This window comes from Equus quagga, chromosome 5 (assembly GCF_021613505.1).
Source record: "Equus quagga isolate Etosha38 chromosome 5, UCLA_HA_Equagga_1.0, whole genome shotgun sequence".
NCBI lineage: Eukaryota > Metazoa > Chordata > Mammalia > Perissodactyla > Equidae > Equus > Equus quagga.
Window position 1 is genome coordinate 114,208,233 of NC_060271.1, and position 12,912 is coordinate 114,221,144.

Genomic DNA, 12,912 nt, shown 5'->3' on the forward strand with positions numbered 1-12,912 from the left:
ACTTAGTAACTCAACCACAAACCTCTTTACTAGTCTATCCTGAGGACAATATCTACCCTCTGCCCTCACAAATCCTGAACATTTCAGTATATTGATAGGGGCAGGGTTTAAAGGGCAAAGAATTCAAATAAGAAATGTTATACAGGAAACCACACAAATATAGTTAATGGATGAGGTGGTCAGGGAGTACAGCAATGCTTCATATACCCACATGTGAATAACTAGTTTGAATCTATTTTTAGTCTGTTCTTCACCCCTACTTCACATTAAGGGGTGGGGGCAATTAAGTCTTAACATGCAGTGCTGAAATAACCCTTCTTCACCACCACACGATGAATGTGTTGCATTCCTAACCAGGGAATGTAAGCATTTCTGGGAATGTTAATATTATAGTATACAACAAACACAGTGAAAAGACTTTAAAAGAAAAAAAAGGTATGGATTAGGAAAGTTCAGAAAATACTAGCACCTAGTGTAATGCTTGGACTAACAGGGATTTAATTAATATTTATTTATCAGTTCATTTCAAGTGTCTTATCAGCACAGACCACTTGCTGGTCTAAAGTACCACAAGCATGACATGCAATAAAAGTTTACTGAACTATTAATTCATATCCTTCAAAGTGTTAGTCCCTCTGGAACCACATCTACTTCCTTGAGAATAGTTTATTCCCACGTTCAACATAAGATGTTTCAAAAGCAAGATTAAAATAATCTGTTATGATCCACTAAGAAAAATAAAACCTGGTAACTGAGTTTACGCTAGTGAGGAAAAATGAGAACGTTTTTAAATTTAAGTGGAGTTTCAGTAAGTTACTCTGTAGTTTTAGACTGCGTACATCACATATAAAATGAATGAGCAACTTAAAATAATTTGTGAATAGCCTACCGAATCCAGGAACACTTTTGAGACTGGCTTTGAGGCAAATTTTCTCCACTCTGAGGTAGCTGTATCTCATCAGACAATTCCACAGGAACATCCAGTCCATTCTTGTCCGATGATTCATGATAATGACACTCCTTTCTCCAGGAACAAATGCATCACCTGTTATGACCACTTTTACACCAAACATGGTCTCCAGCAATGCCTAAGGAAAAAATATAGATACAGGACAATTTAAAGTTATGATTTCCCATAGGTAGATTTTATCATGTCCTAAAAATAAGTTTTCTGATTTCTAATAAATCAAAGGCATAGTGTTTCCTCTGATTCTTGCTTCTACAATAAATCAGGAAAAATATGTTAATCTGGAAGACTGAGAATACGAAGGCACTGTTTCTATTTTTAATTCTACTACTAAGTTTCTGGCAGTTTCCCAATTTAAAAATGCTAACTTTTGAGCCTGCCCAGTGGCATGGTGGTTGGGTTTGCATGCTCTGCTTCAGTGGCCGGGGGTTCAGAGGTTCGGATCCCAGGCACAAACCCAGCACTGCCTGTCAAGCCATGCTGTGGTGGTGTCCCACATAAAACAGAGGAAGATTGGCACAGATGTTAGCTCAGCGACACTCTTCTTCAAACAAAAAGAGGAAGCAAGAGATGTTAGCTCAGGGCCAATCTTCCTCACCAAAAAGAAAGGGAAAAAAAAGCTAACTTTCATTGAAATCTTCAAGATAAATTATTAAAAGAAAAAAGTGCAAAAGGCTTACAAGAAAATCCCACTGTGTAATATTTTAAGCTATAGATATGTAAGATAAACACATTCTTTTATAGAAAGAATAGTCAAGAAACTTAACACTAAGTATAGGGCTCAGGGAACAGAAAGTCAAACTTTTCATTTTACACCTTTCTGCAGTATGATCTTTTTAAAACAAATATATGTATCTGTGTATCTTAACAACATATAAATAATGAAATAACTACATGTTTACTAAAGTGGTGCAGCCCTAGCACCTAAAAGTGTCTAGCTCATCGAACAGATGCTCAAATATTTGCTGAAGTTGTTTAATTAACTTCTCTGACGGTCAGGCATATAATATATATGAAATATCTAGAAGAAAAGCAAATTACAGATGGCGGTTCTTGAAAGAACAATAACAGATAATAAGACACCTGGATCACTGATTTCAATCCCTATTTAAATTTCCAAATAATTTGCATGTAACAAATCTACTAGTTAATATTTGACTTCACTATTAATGGAGAGAAAACTGGCCCAAGCCAGGAAAAACATAAGAAAATCAAAAGTTCTCTTTGGCAGCATCATGAAAACCTTGATCAAAGCATATCAAACAAACAAATGGTGGTACAGTCACACAATGCACCATAACACAACAATGAAAATAAATGAACTACAGGTATCTATAGCAACATGGATAACACACAAGCACAATGTTGAGAGAAGCAAAACAAATAAAAAAGAATATATACAGTAAGATATTTTAGAGGTAAATACATAGGTAGTAAAATTATAAAGACCAGCAAGGAACTAACGTATCTTACAAGCCAGGTTAGTGGCTACTTCTACCAAACAGGAGGGCGTTGTGACTGGGAAACTGGGTAGCGTGCTGGAGGGCTGGCAATATTCTATTTCTTGACCTGGTTGATAATTACACTTTAAAATTATTCAATAAAGTGTGCATTTATTAACTTTTCAGTATGTTTGTCATATTTCACAAAAAAAACTATCTTTTTAAAAGAATATGGTACAAAAGAATAGGATGTCAAAAACATAAGAATAAATAGGAGTTAAAAAGAATATTAGCTAAAGAAAAAAGGGAGTTAGAAATGTTACATGTCCAAAGTCTTACAGGGTCAGAGTGTTAACCATCTTAACAAGGTAAAACAAGATCCTTCGGGCTAACGTAGCTACAGAGAACTTACAGGTCCTCATTGAGTTTCTCTCCCAGGGCTGAGATTCATTTTAGGGAATGAGTATGTAACCCGGCATTTATCAAGCCCTAGAAAAGACGGCCTTCAAGAGGACCATAAACATGAACCCCTCTTGAAATTGTATACAAAGATACGTGAATGTATACACTGGCACTTTGCCAGGCAAAATGCCAGTAGTTTTCATCAGATTTTCATAAGGGTCCATAACCACTCAAATAATTATAAACTCCCACTCCGAAATCTCTGGGAAGTTAAGTCCATATGTGGAAGATTTCATGATGGAGAGGATCATGGCAGATTTCTCTAGGCTTGGACCCATAGCAAGAAATATCTCTTTTTCTACTTGTAAGCGTAAAAGGCCATCAATCATGAAAACGAATCACTGAATACTAAGTCTTGGCCCAGTGTATATGTGTGAAGTCGCCATCCAAGGTTAACTTGGATTAGGTCCACTCTGCTTCCCAAATACGATATACTTTTCAGTATTTGCAAAGAACGAAAATGCAGGATGCCCTTTTCTTAACTGGCAGAAAGAGGACCTTGACTATTAATTTTACGTTATATTACAGAAAAGAGTTAAAAATCTTAAGCCTATAAATCCCAAACCTGAACTCTAACCTTTCACGTGCAATTTCTAATACATGTTTTCTATGGATTCCAAAACAAGCTTTTGCTTTTCATTATGGAAAATGTCAAAATAAAAAATCTCAGACTGCTTGTTCAGGAGCATATCATATGGCATCCAGAACTCTATCGGAATGTGCCTAAAAGTTATATACAACCTTTTGGCAGCCTAGATCTCAAGCTCATATGAATCATTTTTAACACCAGACAAGATATATCTAGTCAAGGTTATTTACAGCTCCTGCAAAGGCATAATAACAAAAACACTACACAGAGATAGAGTTGTAATGTCTATAAAGAACTCCAGAATTCAAATAATCTAGATTAAAAACTTGAAAAAAAAAAAAAAAAGACAATATTCGCATATTTCTCACATTTGTTCTATTTCTAGTATAAAAGGAAACCATTTCGGCACTAAGAAACTAATCTTATAAAATTTTATAATGCTTTATTTCTTATATCGAACGAAAAGCCACAATTCTCACGACTGTTACCTAACTGAATGAAGATTTCTCCCAGAATTACAAATACAGAAGCAATTTCTGAGGGTGTCTTTATTTACCACTATTTACTGCCTCCAGGTGTTCCTTGGTATATGAAAACACTAAGATGAGAGCGTCCCCTCATGATCACAGACAATCAGTTTTGCCATCAGGCCTTAAGCTCTCATTTGTCATTTCAGTGGATCTTTATTCAGTCTGAAGTAAGAACAACTCTAAGACATTCCTCATCTCCAAGTCTGCTTTAGCTTTTCAGACTCAGCTTAGGCCCAGCTCCTCAAATCCTTAGCTATTTAAGGCCTTGCAATCCCAAGCCATTCATCAAACAATGAGCACGCCCTTTCTTAAGAGCAGCAGTCTAGACAGAAACTGTATTCATTAATCTGTGTTTGCTGAACACCTGCTTTGTTCTAGGACTAGAATGGAATCAGCAGGCCATGGAAGAAACTTGTGTCCTAGGTTGGGAGTTAGAAAACAACCTCTAAATTCCTAAGTCATGATTTATGGTGAAAGGACAGAACTCCAAGTAATTTTCATAATCCCAGGTAATTAGCTAACAATCAGACTGTTAGAAAGACTCAGAATTTTAAAAAGCAAAAACTGCTCTGGGCATGTGCCAAGTTTGATCCTAACAGTACTATATTGAATAGAACTATTCAAAAATGAAATGAACAGACATCCACTTCCCATTATAGAAATGTTCCAAGAGAGACTGGTCACTCCATAGACTGTTCTAGAAGGGATTCTTACACACACAGGTAGGTTAGACTAGATGACCTCTAAGTCTCATCTAACTCTAAGATTCTAAAAGATTTTATTGGAGTACCTCATTTAGCACAGAAAATGTACTCCTTAAAAATAGTAAGACAAGAAAAATCTTGCCAATGAAATCATTTTAACGCACAGGAGAAACTTACAAAAGAGAAGATCATTTTGTGATTGCTTCTGTGACCAATAATTAGTCTAAGTGCATTCACCCTAATTTTTTTTTGTTTTGCTGAGGAAGATTTGCCCTGAGCTAACATCTGTGCCAATCTTCCTCTATTCTGTTACGTGGGTCACGGCCAGAGCATGGCCACCAAGTGGCATAGGTCTGCACCCAGGATCCAAACCTGAGCTGCCAAAGCGGAGTATGCCGAACTTAACCACTAGGCCACAAGGCCAGCCCATACCCTAATTTATTTTTAGTGAAAAATTATGTTTAACTGTTTGGAATTGCTTAAAATAAAGTACTCCTATAGGAGAGAAAAGACTAAACTGCTTCTGAATAAAAAATGACGTATTCTACTATTTGCTTCAAAATAAAAATTCCTTTAGTACCTTGTAAACGTTTGAAATAAGGTCATAAAAGACACACCAATGATGTTTCTCCATTTCTTTAAGCAGAGATGGTCACTATCTCAAAACCAGAACATCGATTTTCTGTATACTAGCTTTAAGGGATTTGACTTTAATAAATTTTTTAACCGAAAGACTCTCTGCCTGATATGCTGTTACTAGTGAGCACAGCAGTGAGTTAAACAGGCTAGGTAACATGAAGTTTTCTCAAATACATACCAATTTAAGACTACAGTGGTCACTGACTCTTGCCTATGTGTGAAGTTCTCAAGTCAGGTAATAAGCCAAAAGTCAGGAACAGCTGAAGTTACCCCCAAAAATCTCAGAGGAAGGTGCCTCACGAGAGACCCGCACACTATCAGTAAGTCCTGCTCAGCCAGTTTTATCTGAGTGTTGGACCAGATTTCTCCAGCTGACCATCAGATGAAGTGATTGGTTTGCATGTTGTTTTAAACACAAGAATCATACTCAGCATTCCCCGTTGCATCTCACATGAAGTTGGGGATAGAGGGGCACCCTACATTTAAAAAATTCCTCTCTCTCCACTCTTCCCTCCTCCATGCTAGTGCACGTAATTGAAGATGTATAAGGTAATTAGATACATGATGCAATTCTGCTATAACAGTAATTGTACTAGTAGTAGTAGCAGTAAAAGAAGCTATGGCAGAATTTGTCCAGTAATAAGTCCAGGAAAATCCAGCATTTCTTCCAGAGTAATAGATTTTAATTGTGGACAGGGCTACTCAGAAGAAAAAGACTACATTTCCCAGATTTTATTACAGCTTTTAGCTGTTTTCACCAATGGGGGGAGCAAAAGAATTTATGTGCATCTTAGAACTCACTGGTCTAAAGAGAAAGTTCTTGCTCTGGCCTCCCCCCCCTCCCCACTTCCTATAGAGTGGGACAAAGAACTGGTAGTGACCAGTCTTGACCATATAGAAGACTGGAAGGAATCTGAGTCCTTGAATGACATCAGGGATCATAGCTACCCTGACAACCTGGACCTGAGGACGCATAAAATTCTATTTTATTCAGGCTACTATATTTTGAATTTTCTTTGATAGTGTACTTTAGTCTGCCCTCTAAAACTAATATAGTAGCAAACATTTACTGTATACTTTACAAAGGCTATGTTCATTATCTCATTTAGTCATCATCATAACTCTGAGGTAGGTAGGAAGTATTAGAGCTTCCTTTTCTACAGATGAAGAAAGACAAATTTAGAGAGGCCAAGTAGCTTAGCCAAGTTCAAATGACTAGAAAGTGGTAAGACCAATCACGAAACCAAATGTCTGTCTCCATGCCTGTGCCAATAAGCACTCTGCTTATACCAGCTCTCCAAAAAACTGAAATTGATTGGACACTGTAACACATTACAATTGCAACGATTTCTACAATGTAGTAACTACAAGAAAATTTTCAAAACTCTTAAGGTTTTGACAGAGAGGTTCAGCCAAAAACACATGATTCCTAATCAAAAGATTATATACTATGGAAAATTGATGACACATTAAAGAAAATGAAGCACAGTAGCAATATATGACTATTGCCAAAAAATCATTTACCTCTAAATGTTTGCTTTAGAATCAGATATACAAAGCTGAACCTGGAATGAATCTCAAAAAATAATCTATTTCAATTTCCTTATTTTACAGATGATGAAATGAAAATCTAAAACGAGTCATGTAAATGACTTGAAAAAGTGAAAACTTTAACTGGTTTTATAATGACTATAAATGGAATTATTTAACATTTAGACAGTGTGTTGACTTTTTAGAAATATCTACTTATGATGGTTAATTTTATGTGAAGTGAACAACATATTTAACATAAATATGATATTTTATGGAGAAATAATCACTTTGTAAATGAGCTAGTGATAGCAGTTAAAGCAATACCACAAAATGAATATTTTATATTAAATGGTAGTTTTGAGGTCTGCAATGAAACACTGGACTTCACAACTTTAAAGCTGATTTAAAAATCTAACTCTAAAAGGTTAGATTTTTCATTTGCCTGGGAAGTCTTTCAGGCAAATGAAAGTCAGAAAAGAAACTAGTCAAGCTGTGTAAATCTAAAACTAAGGAAGACAGTTAAGGTAGAAGACTATTATCTCTTCAAGGACAGAGGTCATATCTGTCCTGTTCATCACTACATCCTAGCAAAATGCTTGGCACATGGTGGACACTTAATAAATAGTTGCTGGATGAATGGTCAGGGATCCTACTTTTGCAATAAACACAAGTTACAAAACAAAACACCCTTCTATTAAGGAAGGAAAAAGAAATTTTGCCTAAAAGAATAAGGAGGATCCATACCAATAATGTAGGAATCGTACAAATACTCAGTGCAAAGTACATGCTACAGGGGAGGAAAAAAAGAGTAAGGAGGGTAAGTGCTGCTTCCAGCCCTGACAGAGCAAACAGCACTAGACTTACCACCCACCTGACTGAAAAGAAAACACGCTCATAACAATAAATAGATGAGGAATCTCAAAAAAGAAATAAACAAATAAAGAACCCAACATAAATTCTAGAACTTAAAAGTACAGTATTTTAAATGCACTGTATAAACAAAAAAGCAGATTAGAGATGGCAAAAAAAAAAAAGGGTCAGTGAACTTGGTGACCTGTGTGACAACATAAGCAACCTAACATACATATAATTGTAGTCCCAAAAGAAGAGGAGAAAGTGAATGTGGAAGAAAAAAGTATGTGAACAAATAATGGCCCAGAATTTCCTAATTTGGAAAAAACAAAGCTATAGATCTAAGAAGCCCAATGAAACACAGCAAAATAAATATAAAGAAAACTATACCCAGGCATATCATAATTAAACTGCTAAAAAACAAAGAGAAATCTTGAAAACAGCCATAGAAATATGACACAGTGCATAAAGGGAAGCAACAATATTGTATGATAGGGGCCAGCTCCGTGGCCGAGTGGTTAAGTTCGTGCACTCCGCTGTGGCGGCCCAGGGTTCAGATCCTGGGCGCAGACATGGCACCACTCGTCAGGCCACATTGAGGTGGCGTCCCACATCCCACAACTAGAAGGACCTGCAACTAAGATATACAACTGTGTACAGGGGGGCGGTTGGGGAGATAAAGCAGAAAAAAAAAAAAAAGGAAGATTAGCAACAGTTGTTAGCACAGGTACCAATCTTTAAAAAAAAAAAAAAATTGTACGATGGCTTTTCATCAAAAACAATGGAGACCATAAGACACTAGAATGAAAAAAATGTCATCCCAGAAATTTTATAATCAGCAACACTATCCTTGAAAAATGAAGGCAAAATAAAGAAATCTTCAATTAAATGTGACAAGTAAATGAAAAGCAATAGGATATACTGGAGTATATGAGGAAGACATTTGGTATAAAACTAAATCGACCTGACCTTGTTTTTCCAAAAGGGCCTGACGTGGCCTGTTGAGCATGCATTCTACATCTGCTTTAAACATTTACTATGTCCCAAAGACAAGAATGATGCCCTTAAAGATAGGATGTAGCTTCCTCCCATATGGGCATTTCTTTAAGGATAAGCATCTCTTCCTGGAAACTAAGGATTAATTATTACTGACCTACTGTGCTCACCTTGTGACCGCTGACCTGCTGACCACCAAGCTGCTGTGCCAGCTAAGCATCTCATGACTAGTAAAAGAGATATTCCTGTTATATGTGATGCATGCTCTTTGTTCCAAGACAGTATATAACCACTCTGTACACCCCATGTCTTTGGTGCCCTTCCTTCCATGGGGAAGGAAGCACTCGGGCTATAGTCCTCAGACATGGCTCATAATAAACTCACCCCAATTTTTGTTTTTAAAAGATTGGTAACAGATGTTAGCTCAGGTGCCAATCTTTTTTTTTTCTTTCTTCTCCCCTAGGCACCCCCCCCAGTACATAGTTGTATATTCTAGTTGCAGGTCCTTCTGGCTGTGCTATGTGGAAAACCTCCTCAGCATGGCCTGATGAGCGGTGCCATGTCCACACCCAGGATCCAAACAGGCGAAACCCTGGGCCGCCAAAGCAAAGCACACGAACTTAACCACGGGGCTGGCTCCCAATTCACCCCAATTTTGATTTATAGATTGATTATGGATTATTTGCATCGATAAATGAAAACAGAACTCATCTGCAAGATCCCTCACTAGAAGAAGAGCTTAAGTAGTTGTTTAGGCTGAAGGAAAATGACACTAGATGGAAACTCTAATATACAGGAAGAATAAAGAACAGTATAAATGGAAAATATTTAGATAAATAAAAGACCATATTTTTCTTCTTCTCATTTCTTTAAAAGTAACCATTTAAAGCAAAAAGTTGACTCTGTATTATGAAGTTTATTATTTAAGTAGATGTACTATGACAACAGCGGCACAAAGGATGTGAGAATAAATGCACTACACTGTTACAACGGTCTTACACTTTATATGAGGTAGGTAAATATCAACTCTAAGTACACTAAAGATATATTATGTAATCCCTAAGCCATGAACAAAAACATATATATATTTACAACCTTCTTTTTATTATACATAAAATTGTCTTTCAAAAAACAGAAGAGGGGGAAACATTTGCACAACTACTTTTATGAAGCCAGCACAACCCTGATACCAAAGTTTGGGCAGTGTGACCTTGAAACTTCTTTGTGTTTGTCTATTCACTCAACAATTATTTATTAATATGTACCTTGTTCCAGGTATCTCAGCAATCTGTGTCTTTGGCTCTCTAGCAAATGAGAAGGCTTTCTATGACTGTTTCTTGCCAACTTTTGTCTTCCACTGTGAGGAAATCATCACACTACTGATTTTATTACTGATTTTATTTTAGTTACTTAAAATAGAGACTGATTTTATTACTAGTTACCACTTTCTCAGATAGGTTTTTTCTCAAGTCAGGCATTCCCCGGCTTGAAAGAATTGCAAACCTTCTTCTTTAGAACCAATCATGAATGAACTTGTTACCAATGGGAATCAATCCCTGAAGGTTTTCCTACCACCTAAGGGTCTAAAAGCAGAAGACAATCTAGGTTTAACCTCAGCTGTGCTTAAATAATTTGCTTATGCACATGACCTTGAGAAAATTATTTAATTTCTCAAAGTTCCTATTTCCTCTTCTGTAAGATGGGGACAATGGTGGCACCTGAAATGAAGCCATCCTCCCAAAGCACTTAGCACAATATCTGCCACCTAAGTTCTCAACAGCTATGACCATCATTACCCTTGGGATTTTACTTTGATTTTTGCTTTTAATGAAACCTTCAAATTTTTCTCCTTATATCTGAATTAAATATGCAACCAAAGCACAGTTATTTATTATCCACCAGTATGCTATCGTCCCTTTCTTTGTGCCTGTAGATCAGATAACTTTAAGTGGAAATACAGAAAAGAAAAGGGGAAGGAAAGAGGAAGAGGGCATAGGGAGAGAGAGAGATAGGGGACTACTTTTAGTCTAACAGTATACCACATTTCATAAAACAGACATCTGAATAAAAATTTAAAAACAAATTAACCTTGTAGACAATATGAATGCAATTTGTAAAATTATTCATCACAGGATTCCTTTTTAAAATATGAAAAACAGGGTGTACTGTAAATGATTTATCGAAATTCAATTTACAGAAATTTTAAGAAACTTCTACTCCATCAAGGTAGGAACACTCACCACTGTTTCAGGAAATATTTCCCAATTGACCTCCACCTGAAGGGTCTATAGCATTAGCACAGTACTTTCCTCTCTAGAAACATAACAATGGCAATCTGCCTGAGGAGAAACAGACAACTTAATTTCCTTCAACAATTGAAGGAAGAGGATTCCCTTCTTGTTTTCCTTTCAGGTATTATAGTCATCACCTCCACCATAACAGGTCAACAAGTTCTAGGTGTTGCTCAGGAAAAAGAAGGCACAGAACACTCTCAGGAAATACAGCTATTCAAGGTAAAGGCAGCTGCATGCACATCACTCCACTTTTTGGAGAAGGCACTGCTGATTAGCAGCAACAGAGAGTCCCAGACAAGGGAGGAGTCTGGACTGGAATCCTACAGGAACTTGCCAGCTCAGGATCAGAGAGATGTGCTCAGAGTAGTATGCACTGATCTTACAGAGAATACCTGGCTGTTCCAAGAAGCTATTGCTCATTTTGTATGCACATCTAACTTGCAAATGTTGTTAACCTAGCCCACAGATAGGAAATCACTTTATTCCTAAATTCTGCGGTTACTGAGAAGAATTCAATCAATCACATCATTGTCACAAGTTTAAAAAAAGTTTGCCATCTGAATCCATTTTTGTCATTGTTTTGTAAAATAAATGGAAACACAAAATAAAATTAATGTTAAAATTCTTCAATCTCTCTAGATTTGTATATTTTACTATATGTAAATAATACCTCAGTGAAGGAAAATGAAAAAGAAAATTTGTGAAGAATATAGAAGAAAGTCAACTTTGGAATATAGCTCTTAATTAGATATTTTACTTCAAGGACATGAATTATTTCTATTTCTCTCTAGTTTCTGTATTTCCCTCTCTCAATTCTAATGTGTCCTTACGTAACAGGAAGGACTTCAATGTTTCTTCTAACATTTGATCAAATCCAACTAACAAAATAAAAATCAATAGGTTGGGCTACTTTGGTACAGACAGTCTCCTTCTCTGGTGTGTAACTTACCACCGGAAGTGTGAGCCAGGTTGCCACAAGGCGGTTGTTGATCCAGCGATACCAAGATGGGTTTATAAACATCAAAGGTAAAAAGGGACCCAGCATGAAAATGCTTCCAAAAAAGCTTCCCCAAAACAGTGTGAGTATAAAGTAAATCCCTTTCCATGACACCATGATTCTGAAAGATATAAAAAAACGGATATATTTTGTTACTGTACATTTAACCGCCCTGCCCAAATACAATTTCAAAATGATGCATAAAATAATATTTAATTACAGGGCCACAGAAGAGGCTCTGATAAAGGGTATGAGAGCTCGAATACCATAGAGGTGACCCTCCTACACGTCCTACAGGCCTAACAAGTTGTCAGTACATCAGAAATTGATACTCTTCGACAGAGTAAACGTCTGATCTCCAAAAAAAAAGCTACCTAGGGTAAGAAGCCTTTGTTTTTTATCTGGTTATTACTATTAACATAAAACTGTATATTTTCTTTTCCAGGATGTAATCCAGCACAAAATCTTAAAATATTCCAGAGTTTTTTTAGACTTAATGGACTAAGAACTCCAGAGCAGTTTCCTAAGGGTAACTATGCCTAAAAGTGAGGGCAATTTTACAGAGTGCACTATAAAATTTTTTAAAAATCTAAAAATGTTAATTCTCTACATTAGAATCTGAAAGTAATGTCTTTGGCCATTTGGTCTTAAACTGGCTCTTTATGAGCTGAAAAGTTAAAGAGAAGTCAGACTCCTCACTCACTTTCCTAAACTATTTGCCAAAGGTTTACTTTTGGGGGTCCTCATAACCAGAAGAAGATAATATTGGTGCTCTACAGTCTAAAATGAATAATGAAACATTTGATTTTACAACCTCAAATATATTAGAGCAAAAATATGGTTTGCCTCAGAATAACAAAACTGTTGGAAATATTAAAACTATGAAAACAATAATGGCCTTAAAATG

At 36.3% G+C, this 12,912-nt stretch overlaps 1 protein-coding gene across 6 annotated transcripts in view; it reads right to left on the reverse strand.

Moving 5' to 3' along the window:
• The window catches only part of LCLAT1 (lysocardiolipin acyltransferase 1), a 189,664-nt gene that overhangs the window by 109,676 nt on the left and 67,076 nt on the right, over positions 1-12,912 (reverse strand). For 5 of the 6 annotated variants that reach the window (XM_046662150.1, XM_046662151.1, XM_046662152.1 and 2 more), the window contains 2 exons: positions 11,958-12,126; positions 890-1,088 (listed from right to left, as the gene is read on the reverse strand). In XM_046662150.1, coding sequence (XP_046518106.1) covers positions 890-1,088; positions 11,958-12,122 — 364 coding nt within the window. In that variant the 5' untranslated portion in view covers positions 12,123-12,126. The remainder of the gene's footprint in view (positions 1-889; positions 1,089-11,957; positions 12,127-12,912) is intronic. The other variant, XM_046662156.1, reaches the window with a different exon arrangement.